Source organism: Amphibalanus amphitrite, unplaced genomic scaffold, assembly GCF_019059575.1.
Source record: "Amphibalanus amphitrite isolate SeventyFive unplaced genomic scaffold, NRLGWU_Aamphi_draft 000169F_arrow, whole genome shotgun sequence".
Taxonomy (NCBI): Eukaryota; Metazoa; Arthropoda; class Thecostraca; order Balanomorpha; family Balanidae; genus Amphibalanus; species Amphibalanus amphitrite.
This window is the reverse complement of record NW_024881664.1, coordinates 122,202-145,263: the sequence shown is the minus strand read 5'-3', so window position 1 is coordinate 145,263 and position 23,062 is coordinate 122,202. Positions and strand designations below refer to the sequence as shown.

The following is a 23,062-nucleotide window of genomic DNA, read 5'->3' as shown; positions in this document are numbered from 1 at the left end:
AAGGCTCTCCACGCAGAATGTAATATTCCTCTTCTCTCTCACCGCCGTAAACTCCAACTCCTTCGCTTCTATGCGCGCACTTTCTTGTCCCCTTATTCGCCTTCGCACCGCATTGTCTCCAATCGATATACGGACGACCCTCCCACAACGGCCCAACTCAAATACCCGATAATCGCCTATCGCATAGAAAGGACACTCAGTGAGGTACTGGCATGCATTTAACTTATGCTGGAGGGTTTTTAGGGGGAACAATCACTGGTGAGCACATCCCAGCAACCATTGTGAAGTGTACAAAAAGTGGCCAGTTTTGCCTCTCCCTTTGGGCTTTGATAATGACTGAATCTGACATTGCATTTTATTGGACAATGGATGTGCTCAGCTGAATGAAGCCTGAAGTGAAATAAAAATGGTGCTAAATTTGAATTTATTCATATTTGTTCATGTTAGGTGAGTTGAGTTGACTTTTTCCAGAACTAGAAGTGTAGTTCACAACTTCACATGTTTTTAATTATTATCTGCTGTTTTGTAAAATCATGAAATGTGTGATGCACCCGCCGGCCGCCACCCTAGCAGATGTACTTGTGGTTCTTTTTACAATTGAAGGTATTCATTTCTTTTTCAGCAAGCCACATTGTGTGTCGCACAAATTTTTCATATCATAATTGGTTTGCCATGGTCGTGCCCTAGGACCCTCTACTTTCATTTACCATTTCCAACATATGTGGTGTTACTGCTAAGCCGGTGGCCTCATGGCTGAGTTAGATTCGCGCCAGTTCCGGGCCGGCTGCGCCCGCCTTCTGCGTCGCTCGCGGCAGCTGGGCGACGTCTGGCAGTGGCGTCAGATCGGTGCCGACGGCTTCCTCGTGCGGGAGACTGTGGTCCCGGCTCCACCGCCCGCCGACGATACCTGCGCCGTCGACTCCGACGATGGAGAGACCGACTCGGCGGCGGTGGCGGCGTGTCCGTCCGTCTGGCTGCTGGAGCACCATGTGGCGCTGAGCAGCTCGTACGGCGTGCCGCTACTGCTAATGACCGGCCGCGACCTGTCCGGCCGGCCGCTGGAGGCCGAACAGGTGTGGCGTCTGGCGCCCGCAGAGCACGCCGACCACCTCCGGCGCCACGGCTGGGCCACGCTGTCGCTACTGGAGCACCCCGTGCTGCGCCGGCTGTTCCTGGCCGTACACCCCTGCCACACGGCCCGGCTGATGGCACAGGCAACTGCTGCGGACCGGTCGGAGGTGGAGAATGGCGGCGGCGGGGACCCGCCTACCTCCTCTGTCGCTCAGAGCAGGCTGTGTAACAGCAGTGCTGGTCAAGGCCAGCAGAACTCTGAAGGCACCGAAGCGCGGTCTCGACCGTGTGGCACCGTCGAACCCGTGCCTGTCGTGACCGTAAAGATCGCATCTGGTGATATTAGAGCAGTAGTGGGACATAGTGATCAGGACCGGACCAATGGATGTGAACTTGACGATACTGGTCTCTGCACTGAGCAGGAGGAGCGGGCATACCGCTACCTTATACTCTGGCTCAGTATGTTCGGGCCCATTTGCGGACTGACCGTACACGAGGCCTATGCTTTTTAGATTGTGATGTGCGTCAAGGGGCGTATATTGTGATTTCCGCCGTGCGTCCTATGGTGCATGTGCTCTGTGTGTCTGTATTTGTATGTAGTATGCGTCACTGCTCTGTGGTTCATATTCGTAGCCGATTACGTGAGTCAGTCATAGGTGCGGTTGTTGCATTGGTCTGTATCGCCGCCACATGCCTCGCTCTTAAATCAATTACTTTACAAATGCTACCAAGCTTTCTATGTTAAGCTGGTGTAATTCGGATGAGTATAAGTATTGCACTGTGATAGAATGCCGGTAAATATCAGTGTTAGCAATGCGAGTGTTCGCCTGTGATTTCTGGGCAAAGCTGCACGTTATGATTTATTATTCCATTTCGATCCCGCGGGAAAATATATATTTTCATTCATCACATTTTTCAGATATATTCTAAGAGTTGATAATCATAAGCATCTACAATGAGCGATGAGGAGCCAGACTACATGTCAGAAGACTTCCTGAAGTCATGGTAAGTGAACCTAGTGTCTTACGGGCGTATTCAGCTTGGAATAAGTTTTGAAATCGATATAAATAAGAACTTGACCGGCCAAACAATTTTGCTATGATTAATCTTCGCGTAAAGAACCCTGACTACACACCCTGACTACACAAAGCGACACCTTATGACCCTGTTTTTTATCGTTCATCGTCCTCGTCTTGCTGTCTTGCCACATGCTTCGATTCTGCTGTTTTATGTCCGTGCTCAGCGACGCCCGCGGACGCTACGTAGGCTCTGCTGCCCGCGGGTGCACGCCAAGGTCCCGCCCTCTCGTCGGCCAGTGAGGTGTTCACGAGGTCGGTCCTGCACGCTATAATACCTACTCTGTGAGCCAAGTCTGACTGTGTTTATGTCTGTGTGGCGCAGTGTCGGCGGCCAGGACGTGCGTCCGGGCCTGCAGTTCCGCCGGGAGGCCGAGCGGCAGCACCGTCTGGAGCGGCGCCGCCAGCTAGCGGACCAGCAGCGGCGCGAGCGCAGCCGGCCCATCCACGTCCTGGAGGCGGAGCAGCGCGAGCGCGCCCTGGATAAGGTGAGACACCGCCGCCCACCGGGGGATCAGGTCAGATACTCCCGTCTAGCCGAGGACCATCGACCGGGTCACACGCCCCTGCTTGTCCACCCGGGTTCAGGCCAGACCTATTCTCCCGGGAACTAGATCAGACACCCTATCATCGAGACCAATCAGACACCAATTCGCAATGCGGAATAAAACCGTTTGTAATACGCATTGAATATTCAGGCTTCGTTTTTCTTTTCAGCCAATCGACTCTAGCAACAAAGGCTTTGCGATGCTGCAAATGATGGGCTACAAACCTGGAATGGCAATCGGCAAACAAGGTAATGTCGACGACTCGACATGTCTCTGCTATTGTAGCGTCGTTGAATTACTAATTGAACTTGGTATGACTTCACTGAAGTTTGTTCGAATAATCGTTTTCCTGTTTATAAATGCGAAGGGACAACGGTAGGGCTGGTGGTGTTTCATGATGATTTGAGTGTATCTAACTTGGTACTGAGTTGCTTACTAACTGATGCATATGTATTTATTAGCGATGTGATTTGCGTACCAGTTTCATTTTAAGCCAGCAATTATTCCGGATTGACCATTCAAGGACGGCAACGAGATAATAAGACGGGAAAAATTATACTTGTCCATGGACGTTGCATCCACAAGTCTCAGTCGTGTCGCGAAGAACCTGATAGCTTGCGTGTTTGTGCTGGTTCGTGCATGCATGCGCTCATGCTGCATTTATCCAGGCACCGCTGAGCTCCTGACCTGAGACCCTGACCTGAGACTGATCCGGCCACCGCCCTGTGTCACCAGGTGACGGTCGGACCGAGCCGATCCGGCCGGAGCTGAATCAGGGCCGCGCGGGGCTCGGACGGCAGGCGGCGCTGCGCGCGCTGGAGGAGCGCAAACGGGAGCTGCGCGCCCGAGCCGCCGAGCGCCGCCAGCAGGCCACCTGCGCTGTGGAGTTCCGACGGAGGATGCGCGACAAGATGAGCGACCGGCACCTCACGGCCGACCTCATGAAAAGTCAGCGGGTCTGCCAGGAACTGGACTCAAAAATGGTGGGTGATCGCCGATTTTGTCCTTTATGCTTACCTTTGGCGTGTGCTTGATTATTTTTTTACATAGCTAGAATATTCTATTTACCGTCTTAGTTATGTCTATTGCCGATTTAGTTACCGTCTTACACATCTGTTCACTATCTTTAGCGATTAATAAAGTGCTTTATTAGGTCAACTGAATATCGGGTCATTGGTTCATTGTAATATTGACGCCAGGAGATTTCCAGTATCATGGGTCGATATTTGACTCTGAGGTGCCACCTCTCCGGCCGCAGGACGTTGCGGCTCCTGCCGAGCCGTGGTTCTGGCCGCCGCCGCCGCCGCCCTCCGAGGCTGACGGTGACGCAGAGGCTGACGCCGAGCAGCAACCGGAGGAGGACGCCGTCCCCTTCTCACCAGCCGATCAGCTGGAGCTCCTCACCGACTACCTCCGCCGAACGCACTTCTACTGCATTTGGTGCGGCTGTGCTTACGACGACGAACGCGACCTCAGGGAGAACTGTCCCGGCAACACCAGGGATGATCACTGAATCAGTGTGCTGATAGCAAATGAATCGTGCCTATTTTCCTTCGGACTTGTGGAAAGGTCGACACTCAGGAAGATGTCACGCTTGTATGTGTACTCGAACGTGAAGTGCGCATACACACATGACACGTGCAGGGACGCGCTTACGCAGTTGTATATATCATACGTGCGTTCCCATGCAAGCGTGCTCCAGTGTCGCCACTTATCGATGTCCATGACTTTGTGCAAATACATCTCGATATTTGTGTGTAAGTGGAGCGTTCCAATGGAGACCACGATTATTCATATGAATAGCGCGATGAAGCCCAAAGCTCTCATCTGAATGTAATCACAACACAACAGGCAAGGCTGCGAGGGGACAAGGGAAAAGTTTCTACAGATTTTATTGTTGTTGTTGGTTATTTTCCTCTCGTCCTCGGCGCCGTGGGTTTTCGGTCCTGTTCTTGTACGAGCGGTATCCAGCGGCCTAGGCGGACACCACGTGATCCTGCGTCGCAGCCCCTGGATTTCGTCGACGTTGCCCAGTGAGAGGAGACGGCCCCACAGACTCAGTGGACTCAGTGGCGCGGGCAGTGCAGTAGGACGCAAGGCGATCTATAGGTAGGACGTACCGTGCGATGCCCTTCTTCATTGGCACAGCTTCCAGGCCGAGACGGTGTAGGCCGTTGCAACCGGCGGACATTTCTCGGTTGGTCGGCGGGGTCGGCGATCGATTCGGTGTCGGCATCGGGCAGTGTGCCCAAGGCCATATATAGTCTCTGTCTCAATGCCAGGCCCGGAGCAGATGGATGTCCACCGTGGTCCCTTTTACCCACCCCCATAGGTGCTGGCAGCGAACTGTCACTTTATAGATGAAGCCGGGGGTGTGCCGTCGAAATTAGATAAGACAGCAGCACGGTATATAGAGGACAGCACGATCGCATGGCCCTTGCTGCTCTGCGCTGAGCTCGCTAGCGAATACTCAACTGCTGCGTTTTTCACGAACGTCATTTCGTCAACCTTGAGTGAAAGCCGCCGGTTGAATTTCCGGTAGAAATTTCGGTAGAACCGGTAGAACTCTGCCTTGTTTTTGTGAATCTGTGCGGCGGAAGGGGTTTCGGCGCACGTTTTTGTACGATATTCTATTTTTCTTCTACATATTTAGTCACTGGCGGTCCCAGGGGGGGGCCACGGGGGCCATGGCCCCCCCTTTGGTGCTGAAAGGTGGGGCCATACTATCTTTTGGCCCCACCTTTCAAATCGAACGAAAGTCCTAGAAAAGCTTTTTGTATGTTTCATTTTCTTTCTTGAGCCATCAAAGGACGTGAATTTCAGTCATGAGTGGGTTCAGTTTCGCATTCTGTCAATTTGGCGGTCAGCGTCGCTGGCACCGGTTCACGAGTATGGCCGGATCTTATATGGAATATCAGCGTGGGTTTACTTGAGGCTCTCGTAGGCCCAGCAATGGCTGTAATGAGACCCTCTTCGGTAGTGGCGGGTGGGCCCTGCCAAATGAGCGTGGCTCTACGACACTAAAGTAAGACCTCATGGGTGGTGCTATGCATCTCAGAAGCCCGGTGGTGACGCCGTATGCCGGCTTGGTTTCTTAAGGATTAGCGTGGGACCTCCGGGGCCTGCATAGAGTTTGCATGAGCTAGTATGTAATCTCAGAGGCCTGTGTGTAATGTGTACACAGTGGCGGTCGCGGGGGGGGGGGCATCAGGGCCATGCCCCCCCCCCAATTAGGCACATAAAGGGGGCCATCATATCATTTGCCCCCTCCCACTCAAGCAACCGATGGGCCCCCATAGGTATATGGGGCCCTGGCCCTGATTCGATCGTCATGAGGCTAAAAAATCCCACGCCCAGCTATTAATATAGCTCCCACACCGGTCTTTGAGAGCCCGAAACTGACCTCTGAGGAAACTTCAGCGGCGGTCAAGCGCCCACGTTGACCACTAAGAGCCCACATCGACCTCTTAGGTCCCACATCTGGCCTATGAGGGCCCCTAACAGGCCTCAGGGGTCCCAAACGGCGTCGAGGGTCTCACACCGGTCTCTGGTGGCCTTATTTCTGTCTCTGGTGTCCCAAGACGAAGATTTAGGTGCCAATGAGGGCCTCGCACTGGCTGCTGAAGACCCGATGCCGGCCTCTAAGGGCCTGCATTGGCCTCTGAGGAGGGCCCATCTTGGCCTTTGAGGGCTCTCTGCTGGCCTCTGGGGTCCAACGACGGCTTATGCCGGTCTTTAAGGGCCCCACGCTGACCTCTGAGGGCCCCATGTTGGCCTGTACTGAGTAAGGACCCACATTAGCCTCTGAGAGCCCAACTCGGTCTCTGATGGTCTCAAACCACTGGCCTTTGCAGTTTGCAGGCCCTGTATTTGTCTCTGAGGGCCCTAAACTGGCCTCTAAGTGAAAACATACATGGGTGGGCTTCTGAAGATCACAGGGCTCACGCAGACTCCTGCACAGCCTTACGTTGGTCCTGATCGAGGTTACTTTACGTCCGGATGGTCCCGCGCAGATTCCCTCCTATTTCGACGTCGGGGCCCCATGAGCCGGTATGGGTCCTGGGGCTGGCAGTGACTGATGAAGTCCTTAGGGCTCAGGGCCAGTCTTTTTAGCAGTAGGACTAGGCAGGTTGAGTGAGCCCCAATAGAGCCGTTGCGAAGCCCCGCAGAAGTCGCGCACGGCCCTCAGATGCCAATAATTTTGAAAACCAGGAACCTGTGGGGGTCTCCAGAGGTCGGTCTACCAACTCTCTCCCGCCGCCACACAACTATACCTATTGGTAAATGTCATAGTCTGAAAATGCTCTCTGGGTTTCACATGCTTGTTCAAAGCAAGAGGTATCTGTACTTTTCCGAATTGTTTTATAGTGGTAAGGTCATGCATCCGCGTGCCCGATCTTCCAGCATATGCTACACCGATCCGTCGTCATGCTGGACGTAAAAAATTAGCCGATCACTCCCCCCCCCCCCTCCGGTGACGGATAAATGTTATGTCCCGCGAGTGTGACTTTGGCCCCCCCTTTTGCTAGCGGCTGCGACCGCCAGTGTATTTAGTTGTTGGTAAGTGATATTTATCGATTTTCAGCCATTTTATGTTTTGTAACAAGGAATAGGAAACAGCAGTTAATGGTGCAGCCTTCTGCCTTGTTTCATGGATTGGCAACAAGTAATAGATCATTACAAGTGCATCTAAATTTATCTTCATTTATGAAGCTGTTGTGATATATAAGAATTAACTTTCCCACTCCTTGCTTACCCTGCAACTTGATTAAAAGCTGCTTACATCTTTTATGCATCAATGTACAGACATTTTTTGCTAGAGGGTTGTTGTGCAATTTGGACGACTTTGTTGGTGCGAAGGCGTCCCAGCCTATGCTGATGCACGATGTGCAATTCCCATGTAGCAGCGTAGGCTCCAATTTGGCACCATGCTGTACTGCTGCGCTGGTGCATAATCGTCCAAGAAAATTATGTGCAGCATTGGGCGGGCATTGGGAATCGGGACATGTTGGGGTCGGCCACGCCACGGATGGGGGCGTTTAGAATGATGTTTGACTTCAAAAAATAGTTGGCTACTTTCCGAGATCTTGAGTTGGGCTCAACAGACCCTCCCCAAGCAGTGGCAGAGTCTGAGAATAGACCAGCTGGATGTGGGTGAAGATTTAGTTGTTTTGTTGTTTTGGGTTAGGGAGGGCCAGACTGGAATAAATACATGTTAAGCCAAATATGTCCAGCGTAGTGGTGGGATTGCGGCAAAAATATCAGCGCACGTCCGGCGTAACTTTGCTTGCCCCGAACTCAGCACATGGCGGGAGCCAAATTTTTTGGCGCATGGCATAATTTTTTGCATAATTTTTGGCGAATGATGGTCACAGAATTTAGTTGGCACGCTGGTCAATCTAGCAGCACATTCGCCCTCCGGGCGGCTCTGGAGAGGGTTTGGGAGGAGACGTCCCTGGGCGGTCGTCAGTGCCGAATTGGTGAGCCGACCTGAGTCTATTCAGCTGAGGAGCAGCCGCCCAGGTGAGGTCTCCACCCTCGGGGCAGAGATGGGCATGAAAGGCCTTATTGAACATCGCCGGGCGTCGTGAAGTGATATAGCAGTCAGGTTCCTGCCCACCGTGGTATCGAGGGGAATGAAAGCGCGGCGAAACAAGCGGCCCCCCTGCCCTCTGACGCCCGCATGCTGATCCGGATGGTTTATTGTGCGGCCTCGCGTCAATGGCGCGACAATTGGTCTGAGTCACTATTCAAGCCACTCCTCGGGAGTACGCCGCCGCTCCCCATCCTTGGAGAGACCGAGAGGACGCCGTGTCAGTGCACCAGATGAGGGCGGGGCCCGAGCCACTGGGGCCGCTCGCTACAGTACCTGCAACGGATCGGCCGTCTCCCCTTTGAGGCATGCCAGGAGTGCCCAGACAAGCGGTGCGCACTGCCCCGCGGCGCTCTGCACCGTGTGCCGAGAAGAGGCTGATGTGCCGGGGCACGTGCTGCTCCGCCGCCCGGCCCTTGCTGGCGCCCGTCAGCCTGGAGCACACTGCTCCGCCGATTTGTGTGGCCCCGGTATTTCCGGCAAAGGGCGTTGCTTCATGGCACGACGCTACAGTGCGCTAAGCGTATTGTGGTATTGGGTTTCCGTGTAAATAAAAACTTATTCAGACGCTCAAACATAGGAGTGTCCAAGGCCCCGGGACGCTCTATCTGGTTGATATAGCCGGCCGTCTGTATTTGCGTGAATCAGTCTCGGTCAGTAGATGTGCACATGTGCTTTATATAAGAGTGGCTTAATTTTGACGCAAATAAGCACCCAATTTTTGACACAAATCATGCAGAAATTTCAGCGCAAAATCACTTGCGCCAAATTTCGGCGCATGAGGGTCTCACGGGCGTCTGGAGTAGTGTATGAATGTTTTCCAGTCTGGGGTTAGGGCACATAGCAACTTGGCTCTTGGGTCCAACTTTGGGTCAAGCATTGTAGGAAGATGCCAGTTTGGTTAAGGCGATAGGTTTGACAGTTTTATATGGTTGGTCAATAAGTCACTTAAAAATAAAAATTGCAGCACAAATGTATTTGCAACTTTTTTAGAGTAGTAAGAAATAGACTAGGTACCTACCTATTTGTTTTGTGTCACATCTGGTCCCCCTCTGCACCAATTTTGGGTTGTACAGATAAGATGTAGACTGAAAGATATCATATCTTTGATGACTAACAGGTGTGTAGCTGTAGAGGACTAATCATTACGAGCGAGCTCAGCGAGCGAAGTGAGTCTTTTCAATATAACGGAAAAATCTCAGTATGAGCGGCCCGGCCCGGCCCGGCCCGGCCCTGCCTGTAACGCTTTTGAGAGGCTTACCTATATCTCAGCAACCGCTGGACCGATTGGCCTGCGGTCTTTTTTGCTGGGTAGCCCCATCCCTTCTACCCCGTAATGGACTACTTTTGATACAACTCAGTGACCGTCGTGGCACGTGCCACGTGAAAAGTCAAGGGTGTTCAAGCTGTTTTGCAAAAGTAGTGATGTTGAGAGGCTCGTATCTCAGCAGCCGCTTGGGCGATTGACTTGCGGTAATTTTTGTAGGATAGCAGCATCCCTTCTACCAAAAATAGGATACTCTCGATCAGGGCTGCGGAGTCGGAGTCGGAGTCGGAGTCGGTCGGAGTCGACAGTTTTGACCGGAGTCGGAGTCGGAGTCGATATTGGAAACCCCAGCCGGAGTCGGAGTCGGAGTCACCGAAGATCTGTCGACTCCGCAGCCCTGCCAGGTGTGCGGAGTCGGAGTCGGGAGTTGGAGTCGATCGGAGTCGACATTTCTGCCCGGAGTCGGAGTCGGAGTCGGAGTTGGTTTTTGAAAGCCGGAGTCGGAGTCGCCGTAAATCCATCGACTCCGCAGCCCTGCTCTCGATGCATGTGGGTCACCCCCAGGCCCCAGTGCACGTACAAAATACAACAATAAGAGGTGTCAAATTTGTTCTCATTTTAATAACTCGGTAATTACTGGGGCGATTTCGCTGAAACTTGGCATACAGGTAGGCACCCACCAGGCAATGCATTCCCATGTGTTGCGGTTAATGTGCTACTGCACGTGCGCACGTGCAGGGGGCGCTTCCAGATCTCGAGAACGGCTGGGCCGATTGCGCTCAAATTTGGTACACGGTTGGGGACCAGTTAGTAGGGTGCCGTGCAAAAGTCAGTTTGGACTCCCTTTGCACGTGCGCACGTGCAGAATGCCGCTTCCAGATCTCAGGAACGGCTGGGCCTATTGCGTTCAAATTTGGTACACCGCTAGAGACCGGTTAGAAGGGTGCTTTGCGCAAGCCCGTCGGAAGTACCCTCTCGCCCTTCCGCACGTGCGGGGCTCACTATCTCGCTCGCTCGTTCTTCGCCCAAAAGGCGTTTTACTGGTTATAGCATTTACTGTGCATGAATGCTGCTAGATACTTTGTCAAAGCTGAACAGGTGAAAAACCTAGGGTATAATATCCTTACCTAGGAAAGCCTCCTTACCTTGGGCCTGGGTGCCACACCTAGCCTGACATCCCAGGCTTGGTGAGGTGTAAGTGAGGTCTACCTACTTTATATGCTTGGTTTATAAGGCTGCATTAGCATGTCTAGTAATGCAGTTGATTTGTATGCACAAAATATTTCAGGTTTTGCAACAGTGCTATATTGTTATAGCATGAGGTGGTTATCCTGTCATTGAACATTTATCATTTTATACACCAATCGATTCACTGCAGTATTATGGCTTTCTGCCATTGATGTGACCTGCCACCTTTTGGCAGGACTGACATCATGTGGGGCGGATCGGAGAACCAGTCCCAGAAGACGCTGGGGATGACCTCGGCCATCAGTCTGGCGCCGGCCAAGCCAGCTGACCTGGAGAAGTCCCGAGAGCTAGAGAGCTTCCTGCGGGACCAGGACCAGTTCGAGGCTGACGTCGAGCTACACCAGAGGTGAGTTCTCGGACGCCACACCGCAGCACCGATGGGTACTGCCGATGGTGAGAGCTGGCACAGAGATGATGGTGCACAGTTTGGTAGTGTGTTATGACCCGTGCAAGAGAACGCCCACTACTGCAGGGATCTTCCTCACTGATTATCAACTCTGTAATAGATCTGTGTGCGCAGTTGAATGAAGACATTACGTTCTGTTTCAGGCTCGAGGTTCTTAGTAAGCTCAACACACTAGTAAAAATGTGGATCAGAGATGTGAGTATAGCCAAAAACATGCCAGAAAGCGTCGCATACACCGTCGGAGGCAAGATCTACACATTCGGGTCCTACAGGTATGGTATTTAGTTCGATTGTCCCAATTGGGATATCAGTTACTGAATCTGTTTGATTTTCTTATCCGATGTGGCCATTTTTGCCTTAATTTCTTCTGTCATTCATTTACAACCACATGAACTGTTAACTTGAGCGTTTGATGAGAACTGGGTCTTCAGGTCTAATGACATTTACTGAATGCCCAGCCATTATGTATATGATACCTATAATAGCTGTACCCCAATGATCGCCGGCTGCGCCGCTCGCTGTTGCTGACTGCGCTGTCCGGTGCCCCGCCGCAGACTGGGCGTCCATAACCGCGGCGCCGATATCGACACGCTGTGCGTGGCGCCGCGGCACGTGGAGCGGTCCGACTACTTCTCCAGCTTCCTGGAGCTGCTGCGGAACACGCCGGGCGTCACCGACCTCAGGGTGGGTGCTGGGTGCTGGGCAGGGCGCCATCGTCAGGCAGAGAACGCTGTGTTTGTTCAGTTTCCCACACGCCGATTTACCACTGGATGGTGTCTTTTTTGTATCGCTGTTTTCCCATTTAAAAACCTGACCATATCAAGTTTGGTTAGATGCTGTTGGAAGCTTCTTCTTGGCAGCTTATTTAGAATTCTAATAATTCTAATATGAAACACTTTTTTAAATAAGTGCATGAAGCAGTTTATCGTTTTCATCCCAGACATAATAAATTGTTATTCATTACGATATCAGCTACCCAAACCTTGATCTCAAGACAGCACCGGTTTTTGTTGTGGGCGCTCATCTGATGTTTACTGCCATTGCTGTTGCACAGCTGTCATTGAGAGTTTCTTCTGCCCACCAGGCAGTGGAGGACGCCTTTGTACCCGTCATCAAGATGGAGTTTGACGGCATCGAGATCGATATGCTGTTCGCTCGCCTGGCACTGAAAGAGATCCCCGATGACATGGTAGGTACTCCCGTCGTTTTATCGGCTTGCGTTATGTCTTTCTGCGGCGGATATGAACACTCGCATGTTTAGCAAGTCTAGTGCCCTCACTGTTAAGTCGCTCCTACCCCACTTGCTGATATAAATTCCCTCCTTTCCCCCCAGGACCTTCGCGACGACCACCTGCTGAAGAACCTGGACCAGAAGTGTGTGCGCAGTCTGAACGGCTGCCGGGTGACGGACGAGATTCTGAGGCTGGTGCCCAACGTGGAGACGTTCCGACTGGCTCTGCGCGCCGTCAAACTCTGGGCAAAACGTAAGATGGGGATGCCGGTAGGCTTAATGTCACAGAGAATGGACACGGTTGTAGCACTGTATAGCATCCAAGGCAGTTGATGTGATAGTACGGCGTGCTTTTCTAATGAGAAATAAGTGAGGTCTTTTGGCATTACCGGAAAAGACGTTTGTTTATGCGGATGAAAACATAAGGCGGGTAACGTTGTTGTATGAGTTGACTGACTGTATCACTCTCGGCAGGGCGCGGCATCTACAGTAACGTGCTGGGCTACCTGGGCGGCGTGTCGTGGGCCATGCTGGTGGCGCGGACGTGCCAGCTGTACCCGAACGCGGCGCCCTCCACCATCGTCAACAAGTTCTTCCTCGTGTTCAGCCAGTGGGAGTGGCCGCAGCCGGTACTGCTGCGGCAGCCAGACAACGTCAACCTCGGCTTCCCCGTGTGGGACCCGCGGGTTAGTGCTATTTACTATTTGGTATATTTGGGTGATATGCACGATGTACACCTCGGGTCTAAATTCTCATTTTTAGGGGACAGGCTGGTCTGCATTAGCTTGAAAAATATGTGGTGGGAAATATTATGTGGACTTGGCTTCGACGATTGGCATTGGAGCTAACTGCGCTCATTGCTCATACCATTCGCAATAATTGTATTTGATAGGAGCGAGGACATGGTCTTCCTTCACAGTTCGTAAATATGGTAAAGTTTGATATATTTCCCGGAGCTGATCAGACCAGTATTTGAGGCTTTGCTACCGCCCTGCGGACGGACGAGTTGGCGATGTCTGACCTCTCTGCGGTGGCGCAGTGTTCGCTGCTGGGGCTGTCAGTCGGCCGCCATGACGAAGTCTGGGTAGGACCTGGCCAGTGGCGGCCGTAGTTAACGATGTCTGACGGCGGATCCGTCGTTTTTCAGGTGAACGTGTCTGACCGGTTCCACCTGATGCCCATCATCACACCGGCGTACCCGCAGCAAAACTCCACCTTCAACGTCTCGAACAGCACGCGCACAGTCATGACGGAGGAGTTCAAGACGGGCCTGGCGGTGACCAACCAGATCCTGGACAGCTCGTCGCCCTGGGAGCTCCTCTTTCAGCCGCACTCGTTCTTCGCCAAGTACAGGTAGGCTGGACAGTGGACACAGTGCTCCGTTTTGATCGTAACACAGCTATTTGCCAGCTTACTTCGAGGTGGATTAGTTGTAGGTACTAGATGCTCACACGCTTTTCCACGTGTCATACGCAAGCCGTAGTTATTTTGAAGAGAAAAAAAAACACAGCACAATGAAAGCCGAGTGCAATATTTTAGCCGTGACATTTGCGAAAAAGAAGAAGTGTTTTTTTCAGAATGTTTGCACTTTTGTAGCTATTTTGCTTGATAGGTTACGTTCCCAGTAGACTGCGATCATAATTTCCACAGGATGCTGACTGCTGGTGAACTAAATTGATCTGTTCATTAGCCTTGTTTTCAAAGACACTAAACTGGTGATTTTGTCCTCTCCAGGCACTATCTGATGATCGTCGTGTCTGCGGACACCGAGGATGACCTGCTCGAGTTCCGCGGCCTGGTCGAGTCCAAGATCCGCCACCTGGTCACGTCGCTGGACCGCAACCAGAACATCAGCCTGGTGCACGTGAACCCGGAGACGCTGCCGCCGCCGCCCGACTCGGCGCCGTACGTTAACGTATAGCGCCGCCCAGCGCCCCTACTGGGTCCACCTTGCTTGTCTACACTGGGTCCTGAGGTCACCTCGGTGCCAGGTCACCCCAGGCCGTCACGCACCCCCTTCCCGTCTACAGTGGCAGGTGTCAGCTGGGCGCGGCCGAACGTTTGGGCCAACTCTCCTATGAGGTGTATCATTCAGAATGCTTGGTGTACGGCACGTCTACTGCACATTCCGCCTATCGATCTTGTAAGGCATCCGCGGTATTGTGGTGGTTTTGTTCCGCCTGATTGCTGACTGCTGTTCTGTGTGTCCGTTTTCCAGGGGAGCACACAGCTGCGTCTGGGCTCTGGGCCTGGTGTTCAACAAGTCCGAGCACCTCAACGTCGATCTGACGCTCGAGATTCAGAACTTCACTGAGCACGGTGGGTTACTGGCTCGGCGTCAGTCAAAGCTGATATACCTCATGATTAACGTAATGTGCTCGCTTAACCATTGCAGTCAACGGAATCTAAGAAATAAGCGAGGCATGTTAAAGTGGGTGACGCAGTTGTGTGGGAACTGATATTGCTTTTATCGTTGATGTTCCCGACGAAGCCGAGTGTGACCACTTGTCTTCCCGCTGTCCAGTGCACAAGCAGGCCTACTCGACGGCCAAACAGCAGATGAAGGAGGGTAACAAGCTGGACGTCAAGTACGTGAAGCGGAGACAGCTGGTGCAGTACCTGCCGGCGGCCACGCTGCAGCTCATGCGGAAGGTAGGTGGCGCCCGGTGACGGCGCCCTCTGGCCTACACCGCCCGGCTCCTTGTCAGTAAAATAATGCCTTTGTCTTCATAGCTTGGGGATGCTTGGGGTCATCCAGGGAAATCATTGATCTATCAGCTGAGATAGGTACTGGGTAGGGCATGATTGGACAATGGGACATATGCTCAAATGCTAAATCATGGCGTGGATTTCTCCCAAACTCACATAATTGTAAAGTATCCATGACAGTTGGATAACGACAACTCAAGAAACTCAAGATTACCAACCAATATTTATTTTAAAATTACTTTTAAATACACAAAGCTTTCGGTCACATACGACCTTGATCACTGTGTTTCACAATGTTTCACAATTATACAAACTTCGCAAAAATGATACAAAAACCGTCTAAAATTCTTAATGTGAAGCGCATGAAAATTTCCTAGCCTACATCTTGAGTTTCTTGAGTTGAAACTCACATAAGTCGAGCTGTAAGTCAGGGGTGGAGGTGCATGACGTGTTTCAGCACAGATCTTTATCGATTCATTTAAATCTGTTGAAAGCCTTCACCATCTGACAAGCCAGTGTGGCCAAATTGGTGATGTTGCGGGGAAAGTCACCCCCAATGAAAAGCATAATGACATCCTCAGAAATTCTAAAATTACATCATCACATCACAACGTTTTTGTTGTGAAAGCATACCTAGTGAAGGAATAAAGACTAAAAATGTTCCAATGTACGATTCACATCGTCATACTTGTACTGTCGCGCTTGCAATGTTTTTTTTTCATTGACAATATTTGATTTTTTTTTTACTTTCCACCAGAGCTTGACGTCAGGTATAGTTTTTTCACATAACTTGTAAAAACTGCACCTAAAATGACACTGAAGACGAGTTTTTTTTTTAATAGACATCCTAATACGACTTTTTGATACATCCTCCCCCTAACGCTAATGATACATCCTCCCCTAACGCTAAACCAATTTGGCCACACTGTGACAAGCTTATTTATAATTGCACTCTGTAATTTTGAATTCATCATTCAAAGATGCACTTTCCCGTGGCATGGCTTGCTGTGTGAATTGTGATGGCATGTTTGTTGGTGGGACTCGCTTTATGCTCTAACAAATATTTACATGTCTGGTGAAATGTTACTGTGTTTGTAAATATCTGTCACGCTGCTTGCATACTTGTCTAATTCTGGTGAATTTGTTGAGAATGCTACGATCACTTGGGTTATGAAGTCGGTGTAAATACCCCATTACGTTTCCGGATTCGGTTCTTTATTCTTTCATCGTCTCTTGTTTTTGAAACCCTTATACACAAACCCTTAAACCCTTATGCGTAACCCCGTGGATTATGCCTTTTATATGATTGTGGTAATTGCGGTTTGGCGGCATCCCTGTGCACTGTCCCGGTGAGGGTGCTGGGTCCGGTCTTTTGTCACTCGCCGGGAGTCCGTCCCGCTGCCCGCATGGCCCGCCGCCTGCTCGCTCGTGCACCTCCCCCCACCGCGGCGGCGCGGCGGGCGGGCGGCCGTCCTCCGTCCGCCCGCCGTGCCGCGCCGCGCCGCGCCGCGGCGGCGCCATCTGACCAGGTGCGCCCGCCGGCCTGCTGGCCGCCGCAGGCCATCCGCTGCAGCGCCGTCCGCCTGCAGTCGCGCTCCGACACGGCTCTGGTGCGGCCTGGGGAGACGGCCGAACACAGACTGCGACGCCAGGTCGGTCCGCGGCCGCCCTCCCGGCGGCCGGGCGCTGCAAACACATCGGCCACCATCGGGGAGGATGTTTTTGCATCACTGCTGAGTGCTGTACAAACATCCCATCGCGACGAACCGGGCTCCTTTGTTCGAGCACCCCTCCGCCTATTCAGCCAATCCTAGCCTTTCACGCGCGATCATCAGCGATCGCGATGATCAGCTACTGAATTATTAACTGCACTAAATCCAAATCGCTGTTTTCATAATTTGTACTCGTCAGCTTGCTCCTAGCATGGCATGTATTTTATGGAATGGCGATGTGGGTGGCACTGGGTTCTGGGTCTGCACTGCATGCTATCCTGGTGGGTCTGTCTTACACATCTGTCCTGCCGGCTGGAGTCCCTTCTGACACGTCTGCCCCCCCCCCCCCTCTGGCAGAGTCTCTCGGCGGCGGCGCTCCCGTCTGCGGGCTCGAACGGCGCCTCACCCACGCCGGCGGGCCAGCGCACCAAGCGACCCTCCGAGTCGGGCACGGCTGGCGGCACGCCGGACTCGCTGGCGAAAAAGTCGCGCACCACGGACTCTGTGAGTGGCGCCGCGGGCACAGCCACGCGCTAGGGGCGGGGTGTGCAATGCACTCTGTGCGTTCTGACTCGTGCGCAGTTGCTTTGTGAGGTTGATATGCTTCCTCGTGCGCAGTTGCTTTGTGAGGTTGATATGCTTCATTTTACTGTCAAATATCGACTATATAAATGGCCCAAGTTTGAAAAAGAAAACCATCGTACGCCTGTATCGCGTATAATACTTTTTTCAAATATTTTTTTTTTTTATAGGGATTAGGGAAGCTACTGGACTTCGAGGAAAAAGGTTTTACGATTTTTTATTTAGACCCGTCTTAGTTTGTGTTTTGAGTTTTAATGCAAACATTTACTTATGAATAGTTTGTGCTTCGTCTATTTTTATCTAATAATGTTTTCAGCAAGGTGGCTCACCCCCATCTGGTAAGTAATGATAGTAAAGGTGTTCGATAACTATAATTTACCGATATAAAGTCTAAAGTCTTCAAGTAATTTCCTGTTACCGCATTGCGGCACAGTTTTTCAGTGGTTTGCTGATTCACGTCAAGATGGCACTCTTTGTTGTACTACACCGTTGTGGCCCATTTTGTTTTTGTTTTGGATAACTCGGCCGTTCTTTGTTGTTTCGTTGATAAGGGCCTGACGCTGATATGTTTTATGCTCGCGCAGACTGCAGAGGATTCGACTTTCCGATATATTATGTCACGTATCCGTGAGGAATTTGATTACCCAGTGTTCGCTTATCGGTGCGGGACTCGATTGTTCGATGATTGTATATCAGTGAGGGAGTTAGTGACCTCCGGTGATACGTCTGTGTTTTACGGCGATGTCCCGAGTTCTGACCCTCCAGTGTTTGTATGTATGGGGACGTTACGAGGCGTTGCGTTTTGGCCGCCGTGTCGACTGACTGATGATGCCGACATCTGCTGCACGCAGGCAGCGGATGTGGCCGGGCTCGCGAACGAGGATTCCAACTCGAGTCTGACGACGGTGCAGACGGCGCCTGTCCCGGCCGCGCCCGGCTCGGCCACTGTCGACTCGCAGCTCATTAAACAGGTCAGCTCACTGCCGGATACATAAGCCAGACAAACATGAAATATGTGCTTGATACTTGACGTTTACCATTCACGACTCATGCCATGTGATTCCGTTGAAAGTCAGCATCGCTCGATGTGCCAGAGAATCTCGTAGCTGCTGTGCGCGCGGTCGCTGCTGTGTATTGTACAGACGTCTGTTCCGTACTGCTTTGACTTGCTGACGTCTGACATGGTAATGTGCTACGTCAGACATACTGACGCGTTCTCCATGCCGTACCGTGTCGTGCTGACATCTGCCGCGTGCTGACGTGCTGACCCCCCCCCCCCCCCCCGCTCCGTGCCGCCAGGTGTCGTCCCGGCCGCCGGTGCCGCTGCAGGTCTCTGCCGACGGTGAGCGGTGACGCTGCCGGAGCGCCGCAGCCCGCTCCGCCGGCCCGCCCGATGGTGCTGGAGGCAGGAGCGCGAGCGTTGGAGACCGGCCGAGCCGCGCGGCCCGCCTCCCGTGCCGACCAGTGACGTATGTGTACCAGTGAGGTGTGGTGTGAGTGTGTGTGAGCGAGAGACTGATTCCTGTCCTTTGTCTGATTTTTAACGCATCATCCAACATTCCTTATCGAGAAGTTATTAGAAAAGCAAAAAACCCATAAAAACAAGAAAAGAAAAAAACGATGGTTCGTTCACATATTACGTACCTGACTTCCTGTCTGTTCTGTACAAATGCGAGTCTTTGTGTGAATGAATGCAGTGTGTTTACATGTGGGGGTGCTTGGCAGTGCTCTGTTTCTATCGTACGCAAGTCGATATTTATGTGGAAAGGGTGTACATTTGTAAATAGCCATTCGCAGACCAATCGTTTCGTTTTCGCCTCATACTTCGGATCACCTATCGGCCGCAGACCGTATCAAACAATAGACGCCAATAAAGTTATCTGGAAGACCGAGCGTTTGAGAGATGTGTTTGTGAAGTTCAGCTTAGTGTTGTGCAGATGAGATAACGATCAGTACGAAACGTAAAACGGATTGGACGAGCACAGATCTGGTCGTTATCGTATGTGGAGAACGGGACGGGTATAGTGGAGATAATAGGAGGTGGGATGGTCGGCGGTCGGATGTGGGGATCCGGCCAACCGGGGTAGGGCGCAATGGCACCGTGCTTGACAACATCTGTGCTGCCACCGGCTCAGTGGGTAGATGAGCCGTCTCGTAGATCACGTCTTACGGCAGATGCTGCCGTGCTTGTGCTTTTTATGTCGTAGGTAACGATCATTCAACTTCGCTATTATCTACGAAACTTTGAAAGCCGTGACAACACACGTTTCAAGCGGAAGCGTCCGAGGACACTGAGACCCTCGCAGTGGTATGCATGCTTGACACGCATTGATTTGACACGCGGCGGGACGGGGCGTCGCTGCTATCAGGTGGTCTGAGCCGGGGGCAAGGGTCGCCCGGCGGGCCGACCGGCGCGGCTAGCAGGTCAGTCGTGCTCCGCGCCCGTGGAACAGTGTCGGTGGCTGGTGGCAGCGTGTAGGCGCCGTAACAGAACTGGCCACCGCCAACATTAGCGTAAGCGTGGCGCGGACAGAGACGGCCAATTGTGACTGGTGTGAATTGCATTTTTGTTTGACAGTTGACGGATGAATGATCGGATTTCAGTTTGTTTATCATTTGTCGGAAGCACTGTAATGGACTCCATGGAAAAGAATATTCAATGATCTTACCGGCATGGACTAAGACCAAGAGCCCACTAGCTCATCCGTACTTACTTTTGAGCTTTTCATGTTGGGATTTTCTCACCCGTCTCATACTGGCTCACCACCTTCAGGCCTCAGCGTCCCGATTCGTTTGGCTCACATTACTCGTACCTGTCTTTTTCATTTCATCATATATGTAACATAGTTTTGTCTCTCCTCATACATCGCGCACGTCTTTTCCAATCATTTGCATAATGTGAAATCCAAAGCTTCATTTGCAAAGGTTCTTCGATGTATTTTTTTGATGTTGCGATTTTTTGCAGGGATTTGGCAGCAGCAAAGTGCTTCCACTTTCAGCCATATATGACGCAGTAAAGACATATATTGCGCAAACACTCAACAAAGAGGGCTCGTTGCTCGGAAAAAACAACAACTAAGACCGAGACAATTTTCCCAGAAGGGGACTCAGCTTCAATTTGAATTAGCTTGAGTTGTAGAAAAGCTTTTCTATCAATACTAGGTGCAGCTCAAGGCTATAATACAAATAGCCTGCAATGCTGTGTTAGAAATCTAAGTGGATGCAAGCATTATCTTGAATCAGAATCAGCGTGATGGACTATTTGAGGAACGTGATCGACACCCTCCAAGATCCATACTTGGTGTCAAGATTTCAACGTTACTTTGGTATTAGAGAGACATCTTATCCTGAAGCTCCAAAGTTTTATCAGAGAAATGGCAGATCATATGCCCGTGACTTAAGCCCAGTCAGTCACGGACAGGATGAGTATGTGGAGACGACCACCTTGAATGATGAACAGCCGTCAGGTGCAGCTGTGAAGAGATTTGTTGAAAACAGCAGCACACATGGAAATCAAGGGAGTGATGATGAAACCTCTGGGTCCGATTCAGCAGGCTCAGGAAAATCCAAAATCAAGGCTTTGCTGTTTCAGAGCATGACAGCAGAAGGCGAGTACACAGACTCTGATGGAGAGACAAGAGATTTTATAGTCACAAAGCCATTTTGGCATGCATTGTTTGTATTTGGAAGTGCTCTTGGTGATGAACTATTTTATGCAACATTTTTCCCATTGTGGTTTTGGAATATTGATGGAGCTGTTGGAAGAAGAGCAGTTCTAGTCTGGTATGGCATCATGTATATAGGTAAGATTTCTGCATTTTAAACAAGTTTTAACCTTGAGTTTGTTTTTATAATGCCTAAGAACCATAATCTTCCCTAATGTCATGACTGAGCATTAGGAATTTCTCATTTTCTACTTTAAATACTATTTCATTTTTATCAGGCTAGGTAGCTTTCAGTTCATGCTAATATAATGCTTATGTATCCCTTTGGAGTTCCATTTTCATTGCACTCTGACATGAAACACTGTCACTAAGCTCATGATACCTTCATTGCCAATTTTCATGTCATCTGTATGTTTTCTAGGGCAGGCCATGAAGGATGTCCTGAAGATACCACGTCCAGCGTGTCCTCCAGTAATACGGGTGCAGAAGAAGTGGGCTCTGGAGTATGGATTTCCCTCTACACATTCCATGATTGGGATTGCAATGCCAGCTGCACTCTCAATATTTACCATTGAGCGCTATCAAGTAAGTGGCTGTCTGTGTCTGTGGCTTAGGTATCATTGCTTCCGTGGTGAAAATTGCTTCATTTTTCCTTCAGTTTACAGCAGACTGGTTCTAGCAACTCAAAACCCCTTGGATCAACTTGGGAGTTGGGTACACACTACACAGCCAATGTAAAAAGTAGGGGAAATGTGGTAGCCCTAGCCCCATCCTTTGACCTCAAATTTGAAGGTCAAGGACAACGAGCTTCAGGTCACCAGTGTGAGTCATAATGTCTGCTCCTTTGATGAACAATTCAAGACCTTTTATTGCAATTTGATTGAAGAATTCGATTTCAATTTGATTTGAGAATTTCAAACCTCCAGTTTATAGGTACATAAAATAAGTGATCAAAGGTCAGGGCTATCCTGGCTGTTCTTAGAAATGAACAACACTTGAGGATCACTTGTCACTTGGCCTTACACTGCTGGGCTCTGAGGCTGGGTGATTGAGCACCGCACAATAACCTATTTACGCTCATCTGAAAAAGGGGTGTGTTGCCACTATTTTTGCTCTTGTACCTTTTGCACTTATTTTGTCAACAAATGAGTCCAGGCCAGGGCCTCTCACAGTCTGCTACTCAACTAAGTATAAGCATAAAGTACCAATCGCAAAGTATAGGTTACAAAAGGTGGTATCTGTGTTTCTGCACTACAGTATCTGGACACTTATTACACCTGATTTCCGTGTTTTGTTCGGCAGTACCCGGTGATCCCGACACTAACTACACCACATTTCCTTGTTTTGTTCGGCAGTACCTGATGATCCCGACACTAACAACACCACATTTCCGTGTTTTGTTCGGCAGTGCCCGCTGATCCTAGCGCTGGTTACACCACGTTTCGGTGTTTTGTTGGTGATGACCTGGTGATCCCGACACTAATTGCACCTCATTTTCGTGTTTTGTTCGGCAGTACCCGGTGATCCTGGCCGTGATCCCGGCACTCTTCTGGTGTCTCAGCGTGTGCGGAAGCCGACTCTACCTGGGCATGCACTCTGTGCTGGTAAGATAATCGCAACGACACGCTCGCATGTCTGCAGCTTTTGCATGTGTTATATTCATTTTTTTTTCTGTAAGGCAGATTCGAATGCCCATGCGGAATGCTGCATGTCTGCAATGCCATTCGGTCACTGGCCATATGGTTGCGAGAGATATTTTAGTTCGTAGTGGTGTTATAATCGGGACCGTTGCCGCCGCGTACCGCCCAGTGAATGTCTCTGAGCGTTATCAGCCACCCGGCGGGGTCGACCACGCGGCGTGCCGTAGCCGTGCGTGGGGCCACCGGGCGCGGAGCCGCCGCTCCTTACGAGGAGTGGCGGCCTTGCCCAGTGAGCGGCGACGACCTTGCCCGGT

The 23,062-nt window shown here is 51.1% G+C and overlaps 1 protein-coding gene and 1 long non-coding RNA gene across 12 annotated transcripts; both read left to right on the top strand.

Annotated features, from left to right (window-relative positions):
• The first annotated feature begins 4,284 nt into the window (after positions 1–4,284).
• Positions 4,285–19,331, top strand: LOC122383654 (poly(A) polymerase type 3-like). 11 transcript variants are annotated; one of them, XM_043370306.1, is made up of 15 exons: positions 4,285–5,354; positions 10,979–11,149; positions 11,353–11,481; positions 11,764–11,893; positions 12,294–12,398; positions 12,543–12,693; positions 12,915–13,126; positions 13,588–13,793; positions 14,175–14,345; positions 14,659–14,759; positions 14,965–15,092; positions 16,699–16,801; positions 17,219–17,365; positions 18,295–18,414; positions 18,743–19,331. In XM_043370306.1, exons 2-14 carry the CDS (start codon positions 10,989–10,991, stop codon positions 18,408–18,410), a joined length of 1,860 nt encoding a protein of 619 aa, XP_043226241.1. In that variant the 5' UTR covers positions 4,285–5,354; positions 10,979–10,988; the 3' UTR covers positions 18,411–18,414; positions 18,743–19,331. The 11 variants fall into 11 exon arrangements, with proteins under 11 accessions (XP_043226241.1, XP_043226238.1, XP_043226243.1 ...); XM_043370303.1 differs by having other exon boundaries at positions 5,190–5,354; positions 16,709–16,801; XM_043370301.1 differs by having other exon boundaries at positions 5,251–5,315; positions 16,709–16,801.
• Positions 19,332–19,891: 560 nt separating this feature from the next.
• Positions 19,892–22,429, top strand: LOC122383628. Its single transcript, XR_006256869.1, has 4 exons — positions 19,892–19,995; positions 20,409–21,246; positions 21,530–21,693; positions 22,411–22,429. It is a non-coding gene; the product is annotated as an uncharacterized LOC122383628 (long non-coding RNA).
• The last annotated feature ends 633 nt before the right edge of the window (positions 22,430–23,062 follow it).